Below are 22883 nucleotides of genomic sequence, written 5' to 3'. Positions count from 1 at the left end.
AAATGTCATTTATTTTATTCCGAGCAGGGCATCAGATAGAAAGTAAACTGCTTTAAAAAATAAAACAATATTTCTTATAAGGAGTTAGAATTTATAAGGTTTAACTTACATGCATGGATTTGGGACAAACATTGCTGAAGTCTGCGTTATGTTTCCTTATAGGGAAAAAGAAAATAAAGATCTAGTAAAAATAACATAATTGTAATAATAAGAGTAGCTGTTGTTTGAGCACAGTATGTCATAGAACATACACTATTTTGTACACGTAAATTTACATCTAATATCTCATTAAATTCTTACAGTAATCCAATGAAATAGGTACTTCTCACCTCATTGTACTGAAAAAGGAACTGAAAATTTAGTGAGATTAGATAATTTACTAAAGATCATACAAGTTAAGAAGATGGCATAGTCAGAGTTTGAATCTAGGTCTCACTGTACTGCTCCCACTAGTCTAGAAGAGTGGGTCTCATCCCATAGATTATGATTTACTGGTCTGGCAGGTCCAGGGGATCTGTACTTTTAATGAGTAAGTTGGGTTATTCCAAGTGTAGCTGCAGTTGAAAGCTATTACAGTAGATTTTTTTTTTTTTTTGAGAGGGGACAATGTTAACAGCTTAATTGAGATATAATTCACATACCATATGATTAATGCATTCGAAGTATACAATTCAGTGGGTTTTAGCATGTTCACAGACTTGTTCACTATCACAAACAATTATGGGAGATTTTCATCACCCCAGAAAGAAACTCTGTTCTGTTTGGCAGTTACCCCACCCCACCCATGTTTTCTCCCAACTCCTTAGCCCTAGGCAAACACTAATCTACTTTCTTTTTCTATAAATTTACCTATTCTGGACATTTCATATAAATGGAATCATAAAATATATAGTCTTTGGTGGCTAGCTTCTTTCACTTAGCATAATGTTTTCAAAATTCATCCAGGTCATAGCATCTATCAGTACATCGTTCCTATTTATTGCTGAATGATATTCCACTGTATGATTATACCACATTTTGTTTATCCACTCATCAGTTGTTGAACATTTGGGTTGTTTTCACTTTCTGGCTATTATGAATAAAATTACTATGAACATTTGTGTAAAAGTTTTTGTGTAGACATTTGTTTTCATTTCTCTTCGGTGTATACCTAGAAGTAGATTTACTGAGTCATATGGTAACTCTATGTTTAATCTTTCGAGGAAATACTGGACTATTTTCTTAAGTGGCTACACCATTTTACCTTCCCATTAGCAGTGTATGAGGGTTCCAATTCCTCTATTTTCTGTGATGCAGATCTTGCTTTACTGCTTTTTTAATTACAAAAAAACCCCCAAAATCCTGAGCTCCTTTGAGAATGCTTACAAAATAAGACTCATGCACCCAGATCAAATAAAATGGAATTTGACATTTCTAAAAGTTATACGTCTTTAATGCAATTTGACTTACTGCTGAAACTCATAACAAGAGAATTTACAATTCAAAATATATGCTAATTATCATTTTGTTAAACTTTCATTTATACGTATTAGATCCACATTATTATAGATATATATATATTAGATTTATATTATGCATATTAAGTGCTTATTCTTCTCTGTTGTTTTTATGAGTATACCACTTTCAATCATGCCATCCAGTTTGTGTTCAGCAGTATATTTGAGGAATGTGAGAAATTAGAAGTTTGTGAAACATAGCCTAGTATTTAGTTTAAATAATGTATTTGGAATTTAGCAGCTGTGCTGTTGCCTTTATAGGGAAATTATGTTAAAATCTGAATACCTGTTTAAGCATTAATAGTATCTTTATTAATGCCATGTGATTTGATACTAATGATGCATATTCACGTGGGTGAATACTGGCAGAAAGCAGTAAAACGATACTGAAAGACATACGAAGAGCCAGACATAATACATTAGAGAGCAGCCAAGAAAACTCTTCACTTGGTAATATTGACTTACTTTTTTCCTTTTGTATGGTAAGTCATGGACAAATAAAGTAAATGTCCTATCTTTTTGTGTTAAATAAGATAGATGGAAACCTTAGTCATTGCTTTTTTAGATTAGTGTTTCATTATTCCTGCCCATACCTCCTTTCACCATTTTTAATCTTGAAAGAGACTCTTCACTGAACACCAAGGCACTCAAGAAATCATGTTTTCAGAGGGAAAACAGTGAATAACCACTCCCTTACCCCATCCTTCCCTGCACCGCCCACCCCCACCCCCACCCCCCCGCAATTGGCCTGGTTCCTTTGAGTTTCATGTTAGAGATGTGCTTTTGTAAATTTTTTTGGGTGGGCCTGAATAGATTAGAGTGAGGGTCATCAGGTTGTCAGTTTGAATAATTAATCACTTTACTTAAGGAAACTCTGATTAGTGAAGTTTTAAATGATTTTATTTTTCTAGAAAGAAAATGATTACTCTTTGAAACCAGAAATAAACTCCATCTTTGTCTCTTACTAATATTCCTACAACTTTTCCTTCATTGAATTAAAGGCTGGTTTAAGATTGCTTCTCCTTAAAGTATCCTCCTATTATTATTTATAAAAGCGGCTAAGTTAGAGGGAATCTTAAAAAAATCTGTTTGTCCTATATATTGTATGTTCAATAAAATGCTACATCATTTATATTGTATACAATTTTGTGTAAATTTCTCTTAGGAGAATGATCTGCTATGTTATGTATGCTTTTTGAGAACCCAGATCATTTTTACTCATTAAAAAAAACCTCTCACAGCATTCAGATACATGAGAAATTAGAAACAGCAATTTTTTAACCCATATGACTCATTAACATTTATTGAAAACAATCAATTTTCTACTATATATACTATAGTACTGCAGTTATTTTTTATGTCAAGTAATATATAATAAATATGTATAATCAATATATATAAAAATACTAAGAACAGAATCAGCAATTTTTTTAAGTTGAAGGACCTTAGAGATCTTATTTAATTCCCTATTATGTAATTTTCTATGAATTTTTGCAGGTAATAAACGGTGGATTTTCAGTAAATGTGGCTTGAAGTGAATTTAGTGAAGCCAAATACTATTACCCAATTTTTAATATTAACCCAAATTGTAACCCTTAGTTCCTAAAATTCTTGAAGTTCTCCTAGGACTGCCAGAGGTGCTGCAATTGCTTTCATGGTCCAGGTAACATTATTTAATGATCTCATTTGAGTGTTTTGTACAAGTGCTAATGAGTAACTTAGTTTGGCAGGAAAACGAAATCAGGAAAGGGAGTTCATAGTTGTTAATAAATAACTTCTTTTCACTGGAAATCAGTAAGAAACCTTAGAGGCCTAGAAATGAACTGTTAACTTAGTTGATTGTTATCAAATTGTCAGGTGTTTCACTAAACAACAGAAACCTGGAAAAGTTACTCTTATTGCTAAAGGAGGATGTAAGAGAACAGAAAAAAACACTTCAACCATCTTAGAAGGATCTGATAGAACCAGAGGATACATTTGACTTCCCACACTGCTAAGGTGTAGGGAGGAGGGCAATCATTGTACTCTAATGATAGCATGCTATCCATTCAAAGAATATAGACACTGTTGTCCATGTTGCTTAGTTACAGAAGCACTTGCTCAGAAGAACTACTAAAGTTTTCTTTGCAATGAAAGGGAGAATTAAGCTTTCAAGACAAATTTATGCAAATATAATAGTGTGTATTCTGACCTAAGTCCCTAAATCTATTCAAGCTTGTGTAATAAGTATTTCCAGCCCTTGTTAATTATGTAGTTTTACAAATGTATTTTAGTAAGATTTGATGTGATTTTTATAGAGCTAAGCTCTGAATGTTTGAAAAGTAACCCTATAAGCTCAGGAACGAGAGTTACTTTAAAAATGTAAGCGTCCTTATTAACGTGAGTCAAATGATAATATACGGAAGGCCACAACTTATGAAAGAAACCTAAATTATTTATTTACCAGTATTTGAGTGCCTGTTAATAGATATGTTTTAATAGGGCCTTTCTGTATGTTGCTAGGTTTAATTTACTAAAATTTAAAGAGTTTTTGCATTTATATTCATCATGGATATTGATCTGTAATTTCTTTTTTTTCTTCTGTTTTTTTGTAATGGCTTTCTATCAGGGCAATGCTGGCTTCATATTGTGGAATGAGTTGGAAAGTGTTCCTCTTTTATGTTCTGGAAGAGTTTGTGAAGAATTAGTATTATGTCTTCAAATGTTTAGAAGAATTTATCAGTCTTGTAATCTGGGACTGGGGTTTTCTTGGTAGGAAGGTTTTAAATGACTAACTTAATAGGAAGTTATTTGGGTTTTCTGTTTCTTCTCAGTTGAACTTTGATAGTTTGAATCTGTCAAAGCATTTGTCTATTTTATTTGATCTGTTGAATTTTTTGGCATAAAGTTCATAATGGTTCTTTATTCTTCTAAAGTTTGTAATATATATATTATCACATCCCTCTTTCATTCATTCCTGATATTGGCTTTATTGGTCCTTTCAAAAAAACTGCTTTTGGTTTTATTATTTTTTAAATTATCTTCCATTTTTTTTGTTTTCTGCTCTTAATTATCTAGTTCCTTATTACTTTATGTTTAATATGTCCTTTGTCTTCTGTCTTAAGTTGTTAGATTGATTTTGTATCTTTCTTCTTTGCATTATGTAAGGGCATTGATAGCTATAAACCTCCAAGTACTATTTTAGCAGCAGCACATACATTTTGATATGTTCTGTTTTCATTATTATTTAGTTCAAAGTATTTTCTAAATATCTCTTGTTATTCTCTAATCCATGGATTATTTAACAGTGCATTGTTCAATTTCCAAGTATTTCAGAGATGTTTTCATATTTTTTTTTTCCCTTTTTTAACTTTTTGGCTGCACCATGCAGCTTGTGGGATCCTAATTCCCTGACCAGGGATCGAACCTGAACCCTCAGCAATGAAGGTGTGGAGTCCTAACCACTGGGACTGCCAGGGAATTCCCTATTTTTTGTTACTGATTTATAAAATACAGTCTGTCTTGGTAAATGTTCTATATGCAGTTGAAAAGAAGGTGCATTTTGCTGTTATTTTTGGAGCAAGGTCAAATTGGTTGATGATGTTATTAATTTCTTGTATACCCTTATCGATTTTCTGTCTACTTTTTTCTTCAATTAGTAAGAAATGAGTGTTGAAATACCCAACTATAGTAGTAGATTTGTCTTTCTCCCACTAGTGCTATTATTTTTGCTTCTTACATTTTGAAACTCTGTTACTAGTTGTATATATACTTAGGATTTTTTTTTTTTCTGATGCAGTTTATATCATTATGAACCATCTGTCTTTATGGTAATATTTCTGGTAGTATCTCTTTTTCTAAATTCTGATTTTATTTGATATAGCCATATCTTTTTCTATCTTTTTACTTTTTGTGTCTTTATATGTATTTAAAATTGTTTCTTGTAGACATCATATGGTTAGGTCTCTTGTTTTATTGTGACAGTTTGTCTTAATTGGAGGGTTTAGACCATTTACATTTAATATAGTTATCAATATGATTGGTTTAAATCTGTCAGCTGACTGGCTATTTTCTATTTGTGCCATTTGTTACTTTTCCTTTTACCCTTCATTTCATGCCTTCTTTTGGATTTTTTTTATAGATTCCACTTACCTCAACTGCTGCATATTAGTTATACATCTCTGATACCTCTTTTAAGTGTCTGCTCTAATATTTACAGTGCATATCATAACAATAAGTCTACATTTATGTAATATTATACCACTTTACATGTATCCTAAGAACCTTACAATAGAACACTTCTGTTTCTCCTGTTTTTTGTGCCATTATTGTCATACAATATATGACAATATACGTTATATATATTATGTTATTCATATATCATAAATCCCATAATAATATATTGCCATCGTTTTTACTTTAAACTTTATCTTTTTTTTTTTTTTTTTTTGTGGCACGCGGGCCTCTCACTGTTGTGGCCTCTCCCGTTGCGGAGCACAGGCTCCGGATGCACAGGCTCAGCAGCCATGGCTCACGGGCTCAGCTGCTCCGCGGCATGTGGGATCCTCCCGGACTGGGGCACGAACCCGCGTCCCCTGCATTGGCAGACGGACTCTCAACCACTGCGCCACCAGGGAAGCCCTAAACTTTATCTTTTTTAAGCTATCCATTTTGGACAAATTTTAGAGGTAAAGAAAAATTGCAAAACAAATACTGAGGGTTCCTTGGTGGTTCTTCCCCAAAACAATTATTACTATATTCTAATGATGATTTTTTAAAATTTCCCTTGTTCCTTTTGCATTTATTAATTGAAATTCTTCTATAAGGAAGAGCTGTCCTTCACATTATTTATCATATTGGTGTATATAGTTAGAGAATATTCCTTCTCATTACTGCATAATATTTCATAGTGTGAATATACCATGATTTTATTTATTCATTCTATTGTTTTTGGTTGAACAATACCAAATGCTGGTGCAAACTCTCATTCATTAACTGTGGGAATGCAAAGTGGTACAGACACTTTGGAAGACGAAGACAGTGGCAGTTTCTTCCAAAACTAAACATAGTCTCACCATACAATCTATCAATCATGCTCCTATTTACTCAGATGAGTTGAAAACTTATGTCTATGCAAAAAACTGTACACAAAATGTTTTTAGCTGTTCTATTCATAATTGTTAAAAATTGGAAGTAACCAAGATGTCCTTCAATAAATGAGTGAATAGTAAACTAGTACACCCATACAATGAAATATTTGTTCAGTGGTAAAAAAGAAATGAACTATCAAGCTACAAAAAGACATGGAGGAACCTTAAATGCATATTGCTAAATGAAAGAAGTCAATCTGGAAAAGCTGCATATTATATGATTCCAACTATACAACATTCTGGAAAAGGCAAAATAAAAGATCGATGGTTGCCAAGGGCCCCAGGAGAGAGATGGATCAATGAGTAGTGAAGCACAGGGGATTTTTAGAGCAGTGAAACTTCTGTATGATACTATGATGATGGATACATGATATTATGCACTTATCAAAACCTGTAGAACTGGACAACACAAAGAGTGGGTGGTGATGTAAAATATGGACTTCTAGTTAATAATAATAATGTATAAATGTTGGTTCATCAACTGTAACAAATGCACCAAATGCAGGATGTTAATAATAGTGGAAACTGTGGGGAGGTGGGGTATGTGGGAACTCTGTACTTTATGTGCAGTTTTTCTGTAGACCTGAAACTGCTCTAAAAACAAACAAAAAAAACTACTCTTACTACCCTCACCACTACCGCCTTAGTCAAAGCTGAAGTCCTTACCTTAGCCCACAAGACCCTGACTCCGGGCTGCTTCATCTCCTATCACTTTCTTCCTTACTCATTCTTCCAGCCACACTGGCTTTCTGTTGTGTTTTGAACTACTCTCTTGCCTCAGAGTCTTTGTGTTTGCTGTTCACTCAGCTTCCCCCAGATATTTCCATTGTTTCTTTCTTCTCCCATTATTCAGGTGTATACTCAAATGCTACTCCATCGGGGTTACTTTCCCCTTCTACTTACTATCAATATCTCTAATCTCCCCTTCCCCCATCACACTCTTTTATCCTGCTTTATTTTCTTTTATAGCTTTTATACGTCCTCACCTTGGTTATATATTATTTATTTTTTCCATATTAAAATATAAGTTCCATGAAGGCAGGAATTTTTTTTTGTTTTTTTTGTTTGTTTGTTTGCGGTACGCGGGCCTCTCACTGTTGTGGCCTCTCCTGTTGCGGAGCACAGGCTCCGGACGCGCAGGCTCAGTGGCCATGGCTCACGGGCCCAGCCGCTCCGCGGCATGTGGGATCTTCCCGGACTGGGGCACGAACCCATGTCCTCTGCATCGGCAGGCGGACTCTCAACCACTGCACCACCAGGGAAGCCCAAAGGCAGGAATTCTACCTCTTTTTTCCCTATTGTATCTTCAGTCCCTAGAATAGTGCCTAGTACATGGTAGGTGCTTAATAAGTATTTGTAGAATGGATCAGTGAATGAAGTCCGTGTTCTCTCTGTAGGCAAATCTATGTAGGAAGTCAAACTTAAAAGATTGCTTACTAAATATGGAATATGAGTCATAAGATGTATCGTATTAATGGCTCGTGTCATCAATATGATAACATGATGTGTTCATTTTCACTAAAAGATACATCTGCTCCACAGACAGGAAACTTCTATTTAAGAGTCAAAAAATGCTCTTCCATGTACAGTGTAGGAGAGACTGCTAGTATTTACCTCTTGAATCTCCCTTTTTTTTTCTCTTTGGATTAAAAAATGTGTAAAAACAAGGAAAAATCACAAAATACAAATATATAAAGTAGAAAATAAAAAACACTCTTCAACCCAGCCAGAGACAAGTCACTGTTAAGACCTTGATTATTGTCCTTTAGAACCATCTGAGATGAACTTATATTTTGTTAATAATATTTGGATCATATAGTAAAATAAATGTTTAAAGTACTAACTAACTGGACAGAGTATAGAAATAATAAATAGTGTGAAAGTAGTTTATGAACTCCTTAAATATTTAATATTCTGTCTTTTGTGATTTGTAGCACGAGCTCTTATCCTGGCACAGTATTGTCTAGTGCAGAATTTATCATATATTCAGAATTTTCAAATGTTTTTGATTATTTGAATATGAACAAGAAAAGCTTGGGCAGTTAGGAGTGTTGCTCTAAATAAGAGAGATCTTAAACTCCTTTTTTTTTCTCCTCACACTAGAAATGTTTTGTTAATTGCATTTAATAGGACATTTTGGATTAGTTCCAAAAATATTTTAGATTTTCCTGGAAACTATCTTTTATTAATTATAAACTTCCTGAAGTTTTTTAGATCTTTTTCATTAGACTGAAGAAAATTCAAAGTTCCTAAGAGAAAATGTTTTGCATGAGTCCTTTAAAATGTATACGTGGATTTTGGGGAAAATCTAAAGTTTCAAATTTAACTCAATAATATATATAATTTACTTGTGAGTTTATTGTATTTCATGGACTAAAATAAAATTTAAAAATCATGTTACTTTTGTGTGCTGATGCTGTTAAAAACTTAAATCACATTTCCTGAGTTTTAAGCATTTTCAAAACTTTTCGTCATTACTAGATTGTGAGAAAGAAGTATTAGTGTTATTAGATGACACTCTTCTTAATGTATCGGTGTTAACATGATTTCCTGACTTTGCAGAGTGTTGTATTGCTGGAGGATAATTTTCGGGAGAGAATATATACTCAAAATAATTCAGTTATTATATGGTGACTTATATAAATCAAAAAAGGATTTAGGATTTAACTTAATTTGAGTCTAGATAATTATATTCCCTGCTTTTTAAAAACACTTATTTTTTAGTTTAATATTAGATAGTCATATGTAAGTTCCTGTCCTAAGATATTGGTAATTCATCTGCTTCTGTGTTCAGAGGTGTCAAACTGGCATCCTGAACACTGAAAAAAGCCCACAGATACGTTCGATAACACAGTGTTTTGTTCTGTTTCAACCTAAAAATTAGTTGTTAGTATTTGAACATTAGAAGATTTTATATGAAAATATAAATTTCCAACTTCTTTTGACAAGCATGAGAATTGGACAATATTGAGCTTTCTCGTCCCAACATTGCTGTGATTCTCAACCAGGGGCAATTTTGGCAGTGTTACAAAAAAGGACATTTGTCAATGTCTAGAGATAGTTTTGATTGTCATGACTTGGTGGGGAGGTGCTATTGACATCTTATGGGTAAAGGCCGGGGATGCTGCTTATGCACAGGACAGCCTCCTACAGCAAAGAATTATCTGGTCCGAAGTATTTCAGTATTAAAGTTGAGAAGTCCTGTAGTGTAGCAATAATTGACCTGAGTTGAATCATATCTGTTCCGAATAGGCTAAAGTTAGCCAGTCTCCTCCCAACTTGCTTTATTTACTTTCTGGGACTCTATACACTTTTGAATTTGTGCATATTCCTTTAAAGTAGTGGGATTTACTTTCATGGGAACTGAAACAACTTCAAGTATTATTAGAAAAGTTGCGGCAAATACAAAAAACATTTATTACTTCTGGCCTGAAGAGTATTAGAATCCAAGTTTTATTTTCCCCACTTATCATCATTTATTCTTTCAGTTGAACATGGTTCTGTGTACTAAGCACTATACTAGATATGGAGGAGATGAGCAGCTGCTTACACTTTAAGGATTATTATGTCTTGGAGATATGTTCTGTTTACCATTATGTAATGCTTTCTATATCTTTGATAATTTTCCTTGCTTTGAAGTTGACTTTGTCTGAAATCTATGTAGCTACTTCAGCTTTCTTTTGATTAACATTAGCATTGTATTTCTTTCTCCATCCCTTTATTTTTAATCCACTGTGTCTGTAAAGTAGGTTTTTCGAAGACAGTACTATTTAGTTGGGTTTCGTTTTTTAATCCACTTTGATAGTCTCTGTCTTTTATTTGGTGCATTCACATTCACATTTAAAGTGTTTATTGACTTAGTTGGCTTTTTTTAAATTAATTTTTATTGGAGTATAGTGGCTTTATAATATCAACTATATTTGGAACTGTTTTCTATTAGTTGAACTTGTTCTTTTTTTTTTTTGTCTTTCACCATTTTTCTGCATTATCTGGGTTTAATTGAGCATTTTGTATTATTTCATTTTCTCTCTCCTTAACATATCATTTATACTTGTTTTAATTTTTTTTGTTTGTTTGTATGTATGTATGTGTGTGATTGCCCTGGAGTTTGCAGTAAGGATTTACAGCTAACATAAGTCCACCTTCAAACAACACTGTACCATTCAGGGGTAGTGTGGGTACCTTATAACAGAATATTCCCAGTTCCTCCCTCCTGTCCCTTGTAACACTGCTGTCATTCATTTCATTTATCCTTAATCTATAATCACCTGCTATATTGTTGCTGTTAATACTTTGAACAAACTGTTATCTGTTAGATTAAGAATAAGAAAATAAAAGATTTTATTTTGTCTTTATTTATTACTTCTCTAAAGTTCTTCCTTTCTTTATGTAGATCTGAGCTTCTGACCTATATCATTTTCCTTCTTTCTGAAGAACTTATTTTAATATTTCTTGCAAGACAGGTCTGCTGGCAACAAATTCCCTCAATATCTGTTTGTCTGAGAAAGTCTTTATTTCTCCTTTACTTTGAAGGATAATTTCATTGGATATAGACTTTAGGTTGGTGATTTCATTTTTTCTCTCAACACTTTAAATATTTCATTCCGTTCTCTTCTTGCTTGCATGGTTACTGAAGAGAAGTCCAATGTGTTCTTATCCTTATTCCTATATAGGTAAGGTGTTTTTTTCCCCCCCTATCTTCTTTCAGAAATTTCTCTTTGTCTTTGATTATCTGTATATGATTTTGAATATGATATGCCTAAGTGACAATAGGAGGGGACTTTTATCTTCACCCTGAGAACCTGGGGTGGGCCTCCTGGAGGTAAAGCACAAGGATTCCAATTTCTCCACATCCTTGCCAACATTTGTTTTGTTTGTTTGTTTTCTTTGTTTTTTTGTTTGTTTGTTTTGATTGTAGCCATCTTCATGGGTATGAAGTGGTATCTCATCGTATTGATTTGCATTTTTTAATGATTAGTGATGTTGAGCATCTTTTCATGTGTTTATTGGCCATTTGCATATCTTTGGAGAAATGTCTGTTCCAGTTCTTTGTCCACTTTTAAATTGGGTGGTTTGTTTTTTTGTTGTTGAATTATGGGAGTTCTTTATACATTCTGGATAATTAATCCCTTAGCAGATATGTGATTTGTAAATATTTCCTCCTATTCTGTGGGTTGTCTTTTCATTCTCTTGATAGTGTCCTTTGATACATGTAAGTGTTAAATTTTGATGAAATCCAATTTACTTTCTCTTTTGTTGCTTATGTTTGTAATATGTGGCTTAATAATATGCCCTACACCCATTTTTCAGTTTTATGCACTTCATTTGCTTATCTTACTTTTTCAGTATTTCCAACCTCTGCCAAAAAAAAAAAGGAAAATCATGAGAGAGCCAATATAACTTTTATAAATAAGTTTTTGAAGACAGAAAAACACTAAGAATAATCTGAATTGCCAAATACAGTCCTTTCAACCAGAATGAGGAGAAAAATACCTTATTTTCTATCCTTTTGGAGTACTATTAAATTGAGAAGCAGTTTTGATTTATAAATCTCAGTTTACATATTTATATAACATCAGAACATATGCTTATTTGAAAGCGTACATATTTTGAGGTAAAGGTGACCCTCAAGTTAAACTCAAGATGTATTTGATATTATTGTGTTGAATTTGGTTTAAAAAATTAGTAAGCTCTTTTTGAAGTAATGGAATATACAAATGTAAATGTGGTTAAATTGGTTACTTAAGTTAAAAAAATATATAATATTGGTTGGTAATGATTTACAACCAACATTTTAACATTATCAGATGTCATTTTCCTTTTTTCTTTAGGTATAATTGACATATAACCTTATATTAGCTTCATAATTCAGTATTTGTAAAATGTCATTTTCAAATAACAGCTTCAAATTTTGTGTTTGACTTTTACTTTTTCAGAAAAAGTATAGTTATGATATAGAAAATGTTTTTTCTTTCATTATTTAATATATTCTTTAAAAATTCTTATTAAATTTTTATGTTGGTCAATTTACAGGTGAATTATGTAACCTCATTACGCTGGATGTAGCTCACAATCAACTTGAACACCTTCCAAAGGAGATTGGAAACTGCACACAGATAACCAACCTTGACTTGCAGCACAATGAATTGCTAGACCTCCCAGATACTATAGGTATGAGAGGAGAAAGAAGATACTGTTCATCATTTATAGCTACTTGGACATTAAAATCCATTTTGATAATAAAAAATTAAAATTCAGTGTTGTCAAAGTGGTAAAACTTCTAAAAGACAGTATTTTAAAATCATTTTTTAATTTCCATTTCCAGGCAAAGAAAATAACTAAATTTTAGGAAATGATCTCAATTAAATTGTAAAGAAGACAGAATATTGAGTAATATGTATATGTTCTATAAATCTGCTTAAATTGCAGAATGGGTGCATTTTCTGTTTTTGCTTATTTCAGAATGTTGCATGCTCTTGTATAGGGTGTGGTCCCTTCTTTGCTAAAATAGACCACACTGAAAAATAAAATCATTGCTGTTTAGTTTTTAAAACATGGCCAGTATATTTTAAAGTTTGTTCATCTTAATATTGAGGGACTAAAAGATGTCTCAGAGTGCAAAATGTGTTTTGAAAGTGCATAGCCAAAGAACAGAAAGTTGGATTGCACTTACTCTGATGTGTTCCATATTTATATATTCTTGTTTCTTTTTCTAAATGACCCCAAATTTATACAAACAGTAGAGGGAATTTTTACATTAAAAAAATTACTCTATACTAAGTTTATATAATTTTGGTAATGAATATTTACAAGGTTCTCTTACTAAATCATTTGAGGCCTGTGATAATGTTATCTTTCTCCAGAAGGATTTTTGTTTGCTTCTCTCAGGTACCTAGGGTGACCACTTTATTCCATCTGTGTTCTAAGGTTTGTGATTTTTCTGGTCCCCCAAGTGATTCAGAGACAAGCGGCAGACTAATTGGAGGGTTGTTTTAATTCCGTTTTACCCCTTGTACTAGGGTGCAGCCCTGTAGGGTCTCAGTTGATATTGATTACTAGACTTCCCACCCTTGGCAGGCTCTAGATTTTGACTTTTGGTGGAAACATGCCTTAGCCTTTCAGCTGCATCTTCTAGCTAGGAAAGCACTCTCGGGACAAAATCTTCTCCAGTGTTCTGCTTGTTTCTGGGTTCCCAGCTGGTTTCCAGCCTGTTTACTAGTCATTATCTTGTTAGCTTTCTGGTTTTTGTTTTAGAAGTGTTTTTAGTTTTCTTCAATGGGAGGGTTGCTTGAATTATCTAGTCTACCACTACTTGAAACAGAAGCAGTTGTTATGGAATTTTTTAATAAGTTACAATAGACTGTCTTTGGTTAGATGACACCTGTTCACAGAAGAGTAATCTGAGACTTCTTCAGGATATAATAGCTAGCCATTAGAACCTATATCTTTCTGATTCTTGTGCCCTAGAGTCTAGAACAGACAGAAAAATACCAAATAAATACAAAATAAATGAAAAAAAAGTCATGGAAGACAGGACTAGAAGTTCTAGAAAGAGAATAGAGTAAGATAATGAAGAAGCTATAAAATATAATTTAATATTTCCCTGAACTTGACAAAAACCCAGATAATAAGATTGAAATTGCTTACCAAGAAGAAATAATGAAAAAACATACATTCTGGTAGAAATTTGAAAAATTAGATTTACTTAATTAATTTTAACAAACAATATATTCATACATAATGTTATAAAACCTGTTTTTGTCTAGTTTCAGTTTCAGGGTAATCCTGGCCATATATAATAAGTTGGGAAGTACTCCCTTCTCTTCAATTTTTGCAACAGTTTGTATAAAATTGACATATTTCTTCCTTTAATATTTGATAAAATTAATTGGTAAAGCCAGCTGGGTCAGGATTTTTCTTTGTTGGAATGTTTTTGAAAACAATTTCAATTTCTTTGATAGACATAGGGCTATTTAGGTTATCACTTTCTTTTTGAGAAAACTTGGTCATTTGTGTCTTTCAAAGAATGTGTCCATTTCTTTTAAGTTGCCACATTTAATGGGCATAAAATTGTTCATAATAATCCATTTTTATTTCAATATCTATAGAATCTGTGGTAATGCCATTTCTCTCATTCCTGATATTGGTAATTTATATCTTCTCTCTTTTTTTTTTCCCTAATCAGTCTGGTTAGAGGTTTATCAATTTTACCAGTTTTATTGATTGTCTCAAAGTATTGATTTTTCTCTATTCTTTCCTTGGTTTTTGTTTCATTGATTTCCACTTTGACCTTTCTTCTTCCCTTTCATCTGCTTACTTTGAGTTTTATTTGTTCTTTTTCTAGTTTCTTATGGCAGAAGATTGAGATTATTGATTTGAGACCTTTCTTCTCATACAGGCCTTTAGTGCTATAAATTTTGCCTTACATACTGCTTTAACAACATCCCACAACTTCTGACATCTTGTGTTTTCTTTTTTGTTTTGTTCAAAATACTTTCTAATTTACCCTTTTGTTTTCTGTGATCTGTGTGTTATTTAAAAGTATGTTATTTAGTTCCCAACATCTGACAGTTTTCCAAGGGTTTTTCTGTTATTGATTTCTAGGTTAATTCCATTGTGGTCAAGAACATACTTTGTGTGACTTGAATCATTTAAATGTATTGAGACTTATTTTATGGCTCCGTGTATGGTCTATCTTGATAAGTGTTCCATGTGCAATTGAATGTGTATTCTATTTTTGTTGAGTAGAGTAATGTAGATGAGGCAATCAGTGAATTTATTCTACTACTTGCCCTTTTTGGTCTCTTTTCCTCCCAATTTTTATTAGCTTTGTTGTTAGAACATGCAACATTTATGTTATGTCTTGTTATGCCGGTCTGTATTTTTATTTTAGTCATAATGTTCATCATCAATGCTGTTGCCATAATTGCCCAAGTCATTTCTTGGTTGGCTGAAGTCAATCTTGTAGTAGTTTTCTCAGAAATGGTTCATGAACAGTAGTTCCCTAGTTCTTGTATGTTTGTAACCTTTATACTTAAAGAACAGTTTGATGGATGTAAAAATCACTGGGTTCAACTACTTTTCCTTGAGCATTTTAGGAGAACTAGGAGGTAGCTCTGTTGTCTTCTGGAATTGAATGTAAAGTATGAAGCCAGTCTAATTTTTTTTCCATTATAAGTGACTTAATCTTTGTGCCTGGCCACCCAAAGTGTTCTTTATTTCTAAAGTTCAAGAACTGTATTATATCTCGCCACCCAAAGTGTTCTTTATTTCTAAAGTTCAAGAACTGTATTATATCCCAGGGCCCATTTCCCTGGGATACTCTGATCCAGTTCAACATATAGGTTTAATCTTTATTTCAGTATAGTTTTCTTAAATTACATATTGACATATTTACTTTGTGTTGTATGTTCTTACATTGAAATATGTCTAAATTTGCTTATTTTGAACAACCAACTAATTTTAATAGTAAAGGAGGAAAGAAAGAATAATGCATTTTAACATGATCACTTTTCGGTGGAATGAAACATGAAAGCACTTTAGAAAAGAAACTTATAAAATTAAAGGCTTGCTCAGTCTTAGAAAAAAGTAAAGATTGTTTACTCTAGCAAATCAGACAGGGGAACTGAAATTAAAGATGCTTGAAATGTTATAAAGTTATGTCCTTATCACTCTCATTGAGGGATAATTATTGTATATTTCTTAGGATATTATAGATGCATATACTTTATTGTTCCTTGAGCATATCAGCCAAGTTCTAGCCTCAGGGTCTTTGTACTTCCCAGTTTCTCTGCTTAGAACTCTTTTCTCCTAAATATACACATAATTTCCTCTACTCTTTCAACTGATCATATGGATATATAGAGTTCTATAAAGGGCATGGTCATCAATCAGCCCTGTTCTTACTCTCAAATTATCTAACAATATTTTGTTATTTAGTATTTTATGCATGTGTCTGTTTTCCTGTCTTGTTAAATAACAATCAAAGAGGGATGCAATTAAAGTACTAAAATGAATAGTCTTGGCAAACAGAGATAGCATAGGTAGTGGAGGATGGTAAAATCATCCAGTTAGTAAGACTAGGGTGCTGTGGATTCACTTCCTCTGACAAAGGGTAACTTCTCCATGTATCCTTCTTTCTCCTGGCTTTCTTAATTTTACATTTCTTTTCTCTCTTCTATCAGAAGTAATTCTTCTGTATTTCAAGTGTGTTTATTAATATGAAAACATTTGACTTCATTATTAATCTCTACCAGTTGACATATTATCTCAGAATAACACAGGTGCCTCACTTCTAGCACATTCTACATGGTCAGATTACAAATATGTATTGTAAATCAACAAGAACTGAAACATTAACAGTAATAAAAATTTAAATATCTCATTTATTTTTATATGCTTTGATAGTTGTCAGCAAACTAATACAGCTGTTATTCCAAGTAGTAGCAAAGTGAATAAGTATTGTTTATTGAAAGTTTTTATAATATTGTAGTCATTTATCATATACCGTGTTTATTAAAATAATTATTTTGCCTTTCTCCATCCCTCTCATCCCCCATATTTTGATTGTATAGCGGAAGGTTGAGATTTGGTGAGAAATCAGAACATTTGGGTCTTGGTCTGTTACAAATCTCAGCAGTCATAATTGACCTTTGAGATCCTCCCTCTCATCTACTGGAGAAGAGCAATTCACCCCAAACCGTCAGTGGCAGACTTTTAGAATATAGTTCTCCTGATACTTTTCTTCTCTTTTCTGGACTGCTTCTTGAAAAGTATAACTTAAAATGAAAAACAACAACAAAAAATAACACCTATCCTGGAGAGTTGATGCTAGTCCCACAGAAGTTGCCGTGCTCTTTTCCCTGGTCTAAAGAAACTAGCCCTAAACTCACAATTGAAAAATCAAATCTTCTATCACCTTAAAATCACTTTTCCAAAAATCACTTTAATTCTTTGCCTTTTCTTTTTCTTGTAAGTAGACCCAGATATTTTAAACCCTCTCTTTATTTAACACAAATACTCCTAGAGTAGTTACCATTCTTTGGCAGCACGCACTGCCATTTACTTCCAGGCTGAGCAGTGCCAGGATCACTGACAACTCAGGATGTGAAGAAGAGGCAGAAGGAAATGGGGAGAGGGGCAGCTGGTTGCCGTTAAGTGAAAGAGCGCTTAAAAACATATTTAGAGTTTCTCTGATTTAACCATTAATCTGCCCTGTTGAAGAGTATAAAGTATATTCTTTTCATGTGAATGTTTTCTAATTCAAGAATCAGCTATAAACTTAAGAAAATGTTAAGATTCATTATAGAAGGCGTTTTGTTTCAAGCTATGAACCTGATATCTTGAAGCCTTCTGAGGTCTCAGGTGGTTTTATGAAATCAGGGAGAGGAGGGTCTGAAGTAGGAAAAAATATTTTATTTTCTATTTCTTTTCAGAATGAGAGAAATAAGGAACAAGTCCTTGCCTTCAAGGCTGGAGCACAGAACAATTCACAGAGGTCTTTTTGTTGCAGTGGTCTCTGAAGAAATGTTACAGTAATTATGGTTATATCAACAAGCAGAGTTTTAGTGATTCAATTTTAGGTAATTACAGTGCTGCTTACATATAACAACTTGTTTGTTTTTTAATGGTGGCATTCTTTTGAGTTTTTAACTTTTAAGAATTTTTGTATAACTTTTCAGTTTATTTTCAGTTTCTCAGTTTAATGTTTCTGGAAAAAATTGTACCTTTGACATTATTTCATTGTTATAACTTGTGTGCCTTTTCTACTGATTTTTTGCTACTTTGTTAAAATAAGATAAAGACTATTTGAGGTAGAGTCTTACTCAAAAGACTAAATTAACCTAAAAATGCTGATTATATTTGCTGAAATTGAAAGCATCTAATTTTAACTCCTAGCCATTTGATGTTTCCATATTTTAAAAATCTGACAGCATAAGAAAGCAAGCTGTCAGAGCAGAACACAGAGCAACTTACAGTCAAAGTTAAGCACAACTGAATGCCAGTGATTGGCAGTGATCAGCCTACATTTATACACAGAAGCTCAGCAACGTTGATTTTATTTCTTAGTCACAATGGATCAATATTAAAGCAAGCTATGGCTTGATTTCTAGGTTGCAGTTTAGTTTGTGGTTAAAACCACTTATTGAAAGAGGTTAGAGTTGAAACCACTGCAGGGGGTGAATCACAGTAAATGCCAGACTTCTGATGTCAAGTTTTCTTCTGGCATAAGAAAGCGTTGATATTTTATCCTTACTTTTTTTCACCTCTTTTGTTTTGCTGGGAGTAACGGACTTTGACAAAATGTGGATGACTTCTTGAACATGCCATGTTCTCAAGAAAGTGACAAGTGCTTTGCAAATGTTAGTTTCTTCATCAGAATAGCATATTCTCATACGTTACAATTTTTAAAGTTCATGCTCTTCTACACCACCCTCCCCCCCCAAAAAAAAGGAGAAAAGAAAAAAAAATGTTTAGGAAAGTAGGAGGTATCATTTTTGTTTAAATAACCACTAGTTTTGGTACTAGATAATTTCATGTGGCATTTTCACTACTTCGTTTTCATCTTATAATTTTTATTTATTTTTTAATTAAAATTTTTTTGTTTTTGTTTTTTTGGCTGTGCCGCACGGCATGAGGGATCTTAGTTCCCTGACCAGGGATCAAACCTGTGCCCCCTGCAGTGGAAGCACCAAGTCCTAACCACTGGACCACCAGGGAATTCCCCATTTTGTAATTTTTAACTTCTAGAAACCTATTCTGACTTTAAAACTGAGAAGCTTATTTTGCTTTTGGAAGAGAAATTTCAGGAATGTGGTTCTATTTACTGGGTTTGTGAGTTGATAAGCATTTAGAATTTGGTTACCATACTAATCTTTGTTACCAGAGAAAGTTTTTGGGTTTCATTGAGAATAAAAATTGGTTAAAATATTGTATTCACCTACTTTTCTACTGTAAACAATTATTGAGGCATGTCAGTTGGTGGAGCAAAATTATGGGGACTTTCTGCTATTAATAAGCCCTTTCCTCTTCTGGCAGATTTCATAGACCCTTTGGTAAATGCTTCTGCCATTTTATTACAATGGAACAACTTTCTTTCATAGGGAAAGCAGTGGTATGAAGGAGAGAAAGGGATGAGCTTCTTTACTTCCAGTTCTTTTTTAAGATTGAGCCTCTTTTATCTTCAACTTTGTATAGCAAATTAAAATTTTATCAGAAGATTTTGACATTCTTTGTAGTCAGACATTATCACTGCTTGCAAGAAAATTTCCACCTTTACCAGCCTTGTAGCTATAGTGGCCGTGGGCACGGGATAGACAAGGGATAAAATATTGATACCTTCCCTCCCTCCCCATTTTGAAAGGATATGAGTAAATGGCCGCTGTCCTTCAATTTTGGTGGGAATGAAATCGATATAGCCTAGTGGCACTGTCTTATCAAGATTTAAAATATCTATATCGGGGCTCCCCTGGTGGCGCAGTGGTTGAGAGTCCACCTGCCGATGCGGGAGAGGCCACAACAGTGAGAGGCCCGCGTACCGCAAAAAAAAAAAAAAAAATCTATATCTTTTGATACATCAGAAATATTTTCACATGTACGCACAGATATGTATTAGAATGTTCATTATAGAATTCCTTTTTAAAAATTAGAAACAAATGCTGTCAATTGGGGAATGTTTAGATAATGGTGCACATCGTAGAATACAATGGTTAAATAAAATTAAGTATATCTGAATTTACTCACCAGAAAATATTTCTGTGACCTGTTATATAGGGGGAAAAGTACGTAAAATGATCCCATTTATGTAAAAATAAACACGGAAACATTAAAAAAAATCCTGTATTTGTATATGTGTAAGTAAATGCTTACAGAAAGGTCTCAATAGGTACATATTAGACTACAAACCATGGTTCTCTGGGGAAGAGAGTAAGTTGCACGTATATATTTTGTAATTAAAAAATGATTTGGTGGGATGGGAGGAGTGCAAAGAGTTGGAAATGATTAGTTCATTCTCCGATATCTAAAAATGGGCTGCATAGACATTGGGTGTCTCAGAAAAAAATTATTGCAGATATTTGTAAAAGAACTAACTTGTACTCAGACCAGACAAATCTGATATGTATTTTAAAACCATGTCCAGTTAACATCTGTGTTTCATAGACAGGCTATTTTATAAGATGAGAATGGGTCAAAGAAAAAATCTTTTTATGAACCTTTCATATAATTTTAAGTTTTTGCATCTTGTTCCTAATGGAAAGGAGGACAAAGTGAAATATTTTAGCTTCTATAATTATTAAGAAAGTATGAATGAGTGCCTGCTGTGTGCTTAGCACTGAATTCTGTGTGGAGACAGAAGTACATAGCAACCTCCCTTACTTAAAGGATTTTCAGTCTTTTGGGGGAGGTAACTAATCCATGAAACAACTAACAACATAAGACCAAATATAAGTAAATGCCAACGTATGATGAAAACAATGTGTGGCCATGAGTCCAGTTTATAGGGAAATCAATAAGGTCTTCATAGAATGACCAGAGAAAGCTTCATGAACAAATATGCTGGACTCAGTATGGAATAGAAATGCATTCCATGAGCACAACAAGGACAGTCAAACAGTGTGGAGGCAAGAATGAACATATCATGCTTCTGTGTTAGGAGGAAACAAGCTCACTGGAGCAGAGTCGATGAAATTCACAAAAAATGATTACTTGATAAGGAGCCAACTGACTTTGATTCTAGCTCTGCCATTAATTCACTTTGCATATCTTATGCTAAAGTCTGTGCTGAGTACTCTCAGTTGGCTCTTACTGCTACTTCTTGGGTATCTTTCTTATCTCCTGTCTTTTTTATCAGAATGGCTATCTAAAACTTCAAACTACCGTGCTCTGTTTTTCCACAACTTAGCTCATATCCTCACTGTATGGAGAAAATGAGCCTCACAATGTAAAATGTCCAAACATCTTGGTCTACATTAGTATAAAACTTCTCCAAAATGTAAAATATTCATTGAATAAAAGGCTGGTATAAAGATATCACAGTTTTTAAAAGTAAAATGACTTTAGAATTATAGACTTTTTCTTTATCAAAAGGGTATTTTAAAATTACAAAATTATAGAAAATTAGGGAAATTATAGACAACTTGACAGAAAAAAATTTAATCTTCCATAATTCTATCATGCAGAGATAACTGTTAGGGTTTTTTTGGTTGGTTTTTTTTTTTTGTGGTACGTGGGCCTCTCATTGCTGTGGCCTCTCCCGTTGTGGAGCACAGGCTCCGGACGTGCAGGCTCAGCGGCTATGGCTCACGGGCGTAGCCGCTCTGCGGCATGTGGGATCTTCCCAGACCGGGGCACGAACCCGTGTCCCCTGCATCGGCAGGCAGACTCTCAACCACTGCGCCACCAGGGAAGCCCTAACTGTTAGTTTTGATGTGTTTTTCCCCACTGTTTTTGCATGCATGTGTTTTTTACAATGTTGAGGTAATAAAAAGCACGTGATGTTGTTATCTGGCTTTTTTCATTTAATATCGTAACTTAGTCTTTCACATCTTAAAGATTTTTGTAACATAATTTTAATAGGTACAGACTGTAACAGAATATAGAAATACCATAGAATAAAATCATGTTTTGAAGATCTGTTAGGTATCAGTCATTGTGCTAAGTATCTTACACATATTGTATTTAATCCTTAGAGTGACCCTGTCGGATAGGTGGCATTATCCCCACTTTATGAGTGAGGAGATAGACTGTTGTTAAATAAGTTGCCCAGGGTCACATAGATAATATAATATCCTTTGTTTTTTCTATTACACTGTGGTGCCTTCAATTTAAATAATTATTCATCTATTCTTGAACATATAGGTTGTCCCCATTTTTTGCTATTAGAAATATGACTATAATTAACATACTTCATCATAAAGCAGATTATTTTTTGCCATCCCAACTTCTAAGTAACATTTGTATCAAATTCAATGTCACAGTGCAGTGACAACAATAGTAAATATTATTCTTGCCCTTATTTCTGATCTCTAAATTCTCTGGAGCTTTGAAAAGTGACCCAGCCCTCTGCTTGTTTGTTTTTTCTCCCCTTCCAAAATTGACACATCTCACTGGAGTGTCATCAGAAAGATACTAGTGAAGCATCCTTAGTTAATTTAGAAAACAATTTAAAGGCAAATTTAACTTGTCTTTGCTAAGTGGTAGTTTTTTTTTTTTTTTAACCCCACATTTGTTTATTTATTTATTTTTCTGGCTGTGTTGG

General features: G+C 33.4%; 1 protein-coding gene across 5 annotated transcripts in view; it reads left to right on the top strand.

Moving 5' to 3' along the window:
- SHOC2 (SHOC2 leucine rich repeat scaffold protein) overlaps window positions 1-22883 on the top strand; it is a 114153-nt gene that overhangs the window by 69834 nt on the left and 21436 nt on the right. For 4 of the 5 annotated variants that reach the window (XM_079899375.1, XM_079899374.1, XM_079899376.1 and 1 more), the window contains one exon: window positions 12659-12796. The exons of the other annotated variant lie outside the window; for it this stretch is intronic. In XM_079899375.1, the coding sequence (XP_079755501.1) occupies window positions 12659-12796 (138 nt within the window). The remainder of the gene's footprint in view (window positions 1-12658; window positions 12797-22883) is intronic. 5 annotated transcript variants of the gene reach the window in all.

This window comes from Stenella coeruleoalba (genome assembly GCF_951394435.1).
Source record: "Stenella coeruleoalba genome assembly, chromosome: 16".
Lineage (NCBI taxonomy): Eukaryota > Metazoa > Chordata > Mammalia > Artiodactyla > Delphinidae > Stenella > Stenella coeruleoalba.
This window is presented reverse-complemented; position numbering and strand designations above follow the sequence as displayed.